Source organism: Lagopus leucura, unplaced genomic scaffold, assembly GCF_019238085.1.
Source record: "Lagopus leucura isolate 7727_CA_CO unplaced genomic scaffold, USGS_WTPT01 172-0_obj-0_obj, whole genome shotgun sequence".
NCBI classification, from domain to species: Eukaryota; Metazoa; Chordata; class Aves; order Galliformes; family Phasianidae; genus Lagopus; species Lagopus leucura.
Window position 1 is genome coordinate 1 of NW_024964814.1, and position 5,725 is coordinate 5,725.

The following is a 5,725-nucleotide window of genomic DNA, read 5'->3' on the forward strand; positions in this document are numbered from 1 at the left end:
GCCAGGGCACGGAGCAGCCGGCATGGCTCCGGTGCTCAGTCCTTGCTCCAAGGCTGAGATCCCACGCAGAGCCCCAGAGGACTGCGGAGGTCACTCACCCCCTCTCCTGTGCCCTCCCCCTGCCTCCTAGGTAGATGCACGGGTTGGCGTCGCAGCGCCTGTGGCTTTCTCGCAGCGGCTGGTATGCTGCGTCGTCCCACCAAGATGGTCGTCTGCCGGAGAAGAGAGGGAATCTGGTGAGTCTCGGGTGCCCCAGGCACAAGGCAGATTCAGGGCATCCCTGCTCATCCTCATTCCCTGCCTCTCCAGGAAGCTGAGACCAGTGCTCGCAGGATGGCCTGCCAGGGCCAGGGGCAGTTCCTGGGCAGGCACAGCAACACCTGTGCCTGAGTGTCTGCGGAGCCGGGCAGAAGGACACCAACCTGATTGGGATTTGGATGCCCAGGGTGGTCATCTGGGAGCGGAATCTTCTTTTTCCTCCGCAGACAGGGCAGAAGAATCGCATGGTGGCGGCGTGCAGGGCATGTTTCTGTAGGAGAAGCACAAGCGTGAGCGTGAGCGTGAGCGTGAGCGGGGGGGGCTGGCTGCCGCAGAGCACCAGCCGTGCCCACGGGGCGAGGGGGGGACTCCTACCCTGATGCAGCCCCGGTGGAACCAGGCCTGCTTGCACACCGGGCACACCATGGTGTGGTAGGACGTGCTGTCCCCCACGGGCTCCAGGCAGATGACGCAGATGGTGTTCTGCGACGGAGCTGCCTCCGCTGCCTGCCGAGGGCGATGCTCCCAGCAGAAGGACCTGGGCGGGAGGACAGAAGGGGTGGGCATGGTGAGAAGTGCTGTGAGGAGGGCAGAGGACCAGGAAAGAGCGCCAGGCCTGGGCTCTGGCTCTGGCACGATGCTGGAGGTGTCGCTGCGGGTTCCTCCCTGGAGCAACAGCGAGGGACGGCAGCTTGGCTGCTGCTGGCAGCCCTTACCTGTGCGGCCCAACGTGCTGCGTGACGCATTGCCCGTCCTCGGCGCAGGGCAGGTGGAAGCTGCGCTCGCAGCCTGTCTCCGCGCAGCTGATGGCAGCTCCCCTCTGGCCACAGACAAAGCAGTTCTGGAAAGAGCAGAGCAGCCCCCGTTAGCGGTGGGCTCGGGGCCTCGGCGGCCGGCGCCACTTCTCCGGGCAGGGCGCAGGGTGTGGGCACCGCTGCCTCACACTCTGCACAGCTGCCTGGCAGACCAGGCTCGTCTGCTGTGGTGGGACTTTGTCCCGGAGCCGGTTGGAAGGGCCGCGGTGGCTTTCTTTGGGTCCAGGCGAAGCCGGTGCGAGCCTCTGCCCGCACCAAGCTCCCCGTTCCGTTCAGCTCCTCACCTTCTGGCCTGCCAGCTGGAGCGTGCGCTGGATGGCGCTAATGGGGAAGCCAAAAATTTCCCCCGCTGGGCATCTCCACTCCAGAAGCCCGTTGGCAAAGACCTGCAGGAGAGAAAGGAGCGGGACCTCGTGAGGCCGGAAAGGAGGGGAGCATCCCTGGCAGGAGCCCTGGCCCGTGAGGGAACTCACCAAGCAGAATTCGTGGGCACAGAGCCCACCGCTGGCAAATGCCTGCCCGCAGATGTCCGGGTTCACCTGTGCGCGGCCGCACAGCACGCACACTGCAGAGGAAGGAGAGAGCAGCCTGGTGAGCACCTGGCAGGGCCGGGTGTTCCTGGGGGCCGTCCGTCCCCAGGGCCTGCTCCGAGCCTGCCGTGCTGCTGCTGAGGGGCAGGGCTGGAGGGGGTGGAGGGGAAGGGGGCATCGCAGGCCCAGCAGCTGCAGCGGGCAGCCACAGCCCGAGCCGGGGCTCTCACCTGGCTCCCCGGAGTCGGGGGTCTCCTCCTTCTTCTCCGCCATGTTCGGCATCACAAGAATCACAAGAATCACAAGAATCACAAGGTCGGAAACGACCTATAAGATCATCCACAGTGAGAAACAAGAGAGTCAAGGAAGTCCGTCCTCTCTCCACGCCTCACCAGGCTGAAGTGAGCAGGGCCCCGGCCGGCAGCCTTTGCTCTGCTCCAGGCCCCGCGGGTCACAATGGCCACCACTGTGACATCACGGTCACCACCTCACCACCAGGCTGAGGGCGCGGCAGGGCGGCGGCTCCTGTGGGCAGCGCAGGGTGAGGGGCCCGGTGCTGCCAGCAGCAGGGGGCAAGGACGGCCTCCCTCAGGCCTTCTGCACCGTGCCCTGCTGGGACGTTGCAGCACAGAGTCTAATAAAGGGCTGCGGGTCAACTGCACAGCCGGCATTTCTCGCGTGTGTGTGTGCTGTGTGCTGGCCGACTTTGCACGGCCTGCTGGTGACGGGACAAGGTGTTGACCTGAGCAAAGAGGAGGTCTGGTGACCCGCGAGAGGGAATTCCTCACTCGGAGGGCGGTGAGGCCCTGGCGCAGCTGCGCGGAGAAGCTGTGGGTGCAGGCGCTCCAGGCCTTGTTGGACAGGGCCCTCTTCTAAGCTGACCTGCTGGGTGGCAGAGGTCCCACGGCAGGCACCTGGGGCTGGCTGGGCTGTACGATCCTTTCGTGTCCAAGCCTTCACACATCAAAGCTTCAGGCCTCATACAGTTCCCAGAGGCAAAGTGGCACGGGCCAGGCACAGTTCCCTTCCAGCCTGCGTATGAAATGAGTCAGGAAATCTTCTGAAGTGCGCTTGCTTTGGCCTGCTGGCAATGGTCACCGTGCCAGAGACAGGAGAGGAGCTGTGCCTTGCCCAGGGCTGCAGTCCTGGAGTCCCACTGGAGCATCCCTGCTCATGCAGCCTGACCATGCAAGTCAGCTTCTGCATGAAAGTCAGGCCAACGCTGATGGGAGAGCCGCCACGCCTAGATGGTGGAGATGTGGATCTCCGCCCTCTGTGGAGATGCTCAAGGTCTCACTGCTGGATAGGGCTCCAGGCAGCCCGATCTAGTGGGTGGCAACCAACACACTGCAGGAGTCTGGAACTTGATGGACTTTAGTGTCCCTTCCAACCCAAGCCATCCCAGGATCCTGCGATTCAAAACGCCTGTCAGACCCAGCATTACTAAGGCAGCTACCCAGCCAGTCTTGACACCCCCCACAAGGCTACCACGGTAGCAGACAGGCATGATCTTTCTGTAGTAAATCCAAGTTTACGACTCCGGATAACCCTTCTTTTTCCCCACCTGCTTTGAGACGATATCCAGAGTGAGTTGCTCCAGCACTTTCCCAGCGATGGATGTGAGCCTGATTGGCCTATCGTTTCCTGAGTCCTCCCTCCTGACCTTTTTGAAGATTGGAATGACGGTGGCTATCCTCCAGCCTTCAGGCATCTCTCCTATTCTCCATGAGGCTTCACAGATCACGGAATCACACAGAATTGCAGAATCACAGGGTTGGGAGGGACCTCAAGGATCATGAATCTCCAACCCCCCTGCCACATGCAGGGCCAACAAGCTCCACATTTAATACTAGACCATGCTGCCCAGGGCCCCATCCAATCTGGCCTTGAACGCCTCCAGGGACGGGGCATCCACGGCCTCTCTGGGCAGCCTGTTCCAGTACCTCACCACTCTCTCTGTAAAGAATTTCCCCCTGACATCCAACTTAAAACCATTTCCCCTTGTCCTGCAGTTATCGACCCTTTCCAAGAGTTGATTCCCCTTCTCTTTGTAGGCTCCCTTTAGGTACTGGAAGGCTGCAACGAGGTCACCCCGCAGCCTTCTTGTCTCCAGGCTGAACAAGCCCAGCTCCCTCAGCCTGTCTTCACAGTGGACGTGCTCCAGTCCCCTGACCATCTTCGTGGCCCTCCTCTGGACCCTGTCCAACAGCTCCCTGTCTTTCTTGTACTGGGGGCTTTTAAGATATTATTCTGTTAACGTCTGTGTCTCAAAGCTTGCTGGGGACACCGATGGACTTGTTCAAGTCCCGGCAAGTCCTGGGCAAAGGTTGTGAGATCCTTTGCCTGGGGGACGCAGATGGACAAGGCCAGGGGCACGCAGATGGACAAGGCCAGGGGCAATGAGAGCGAGATGAGCTGCAGCTAAATAGCTGTGAAGTGCTCCTTTGTGTGGACTTATCTCAGGATGATGGCCATCTCAGGGGGTACTCAATGACTCTTGCTCAAGGCCCATCCTTGTCACCTAGGCAGGAGAACAAGGAGGATAAAAGAGGAACTGAAAACCATGAGGATAGGTTTCTGGCAGCAGATTCCTCATGAAGCAGAACAGAGGTTTCTGGCAGCACATTCCTCATGAAGAAGAGGGATTCCTGACGATCAGATTCCTCGTGAGGTGACTCCTTCATGCTGTCGAACTCTCCTGTGCCTGCTGCCGGAGCGCGGCTGCTGCTTCAAGGACTGGCTCCGCAACTTCCCCGTCTACCTGCTTGCTGCCCAAGGCCGGCCACGCTGCTGCTTCTCACCCCCCTCCCCTCCCCCCCCCGCTGCGTCTGCCTGGGACCTTCACACGCCGTGCAACAGGACGCTGCTGGATCCTGCTGGTGACCATCCCTGCTTTACGCAACTCTTGCTTCTTTCCCATCTTTTCTATCACCCTCCTTCCCTTCCCCGTCTCCCTGATTAGGTTTTGTAATGAACTGGTCGGAACAACATATGAACCGTTGTTTCTTAATCTCACGCCGGGTATACAGATATTAAAAGAACCTCGTCTCCCTCCTATAAACTGGAGCGAGACAGGGCTCCACACTTGGACGCAGTATTCCGGATGGGGCCTCCCAAGGGCAGAGCAGAGGGGGACAATCACCTCCCTGTCCCTGCTGGCCACCCCTCTTCTGATGGAGCCCAGGATACCATTTGCCTTCCAAGCCGCAAGGGTACATTGCTGCTCATGCTAAGTTTTTCATCTATCAAGACCCCCAGGTCCTTCTCCACAGGGCTGCTCTCAAGGACCTCTCCTTCCCATCTGTATGGATGCCTGGGATTCCTCCGGCCCAAGTGCAGAACTATGCACTTTGAGATAGACAGCTGGGCCGTAAATGCACACTGCTGGTTCACGTCCAGCTTCTTGTCTACCAGGACCCTCAAGTTCTTCTCCGCAGGGCTGCTCTCAAGAAGATCCTGCCCCGGTCTATAGAAATAGCTGGGATTTCCCCGGCCCAAGTGCAACACCTTGCATGTGGCCTTGTTGAACCTCATGAGGTTCACGGGGGGCTCACTTCTCCAGCCCGTCCAGGCTCCTCTGGGTGGCTTCCCTTCCCTCCAGCGGATTGATGGCACTGCTCAGCTTGGTGTTGTCTGCAAACATGCTGAGGGTGCACTCGATGCCGTTGTCTGTGTCACTGATAAATTGGGGAAGAGCACCGGTTGCAAGAACGACCCCTGGGGGACCACCACCACTTGTGACCGGCTCCCACCCAGACACAGAACCGTCGATCACAGCCCTGGGGCTGCGACCGGCCAACCGGCTCTTAATCCATTGAACAGTCCACCTTTCAAAACCATACCTCTCCAATTTAGAGAGAAGGATGTGGCGAGGGACCATGTCAAAGGCTTCGCAGAAGTCTAGGAGGGTGACATCCATCACCCTTCCCCCACACACCGATTGCAGTCACTCCATCACAGAAGGCCACCAGACTGGTCAGGCACGATCTGCCCTTGGTGAAGCCAAGATGCTGGCTGTCTCGGATCACCTCTTTGTCTCCTATGTGCCTTAACGTGGTAACCAGGAGGATCTGCTCCGTGATCTTCCCAGGCACAGAGGTGAGGCTCACCGGCCTGGAGTTC

General features: G+C 59.8%; 1 protein-coding gene across 1 annotated transcript; it reads right to left on the reverse strand.

Annotated features, from left to right (window-relative positions):
* Positions 1-94: 94 nt before the first annotated feature.
* Positions 95-1,885, reverse strand: LOC122191863 (PHD finger protein 7-like). The gene is made up of 7 exons (XM_042892262.1): positions 1,834-1,885; positions 1,547-1,638; positions 1,358-1,459; positions 975-1,099; positions 634-796; positions 423-529; positions 95-212 (listed from the first exon to the last, which is right to left on the reverse strand). The coding sequence occupies exons 1-7, from the start codon at positions 1,883-1,885 to the stop codon at positions 95-97; spliced, it is 759 nt and encodes a 252-aa protein (XP_042748196.1).
* Positions 1,886-5,725: the final 3,840 nt, after the last annotated feature.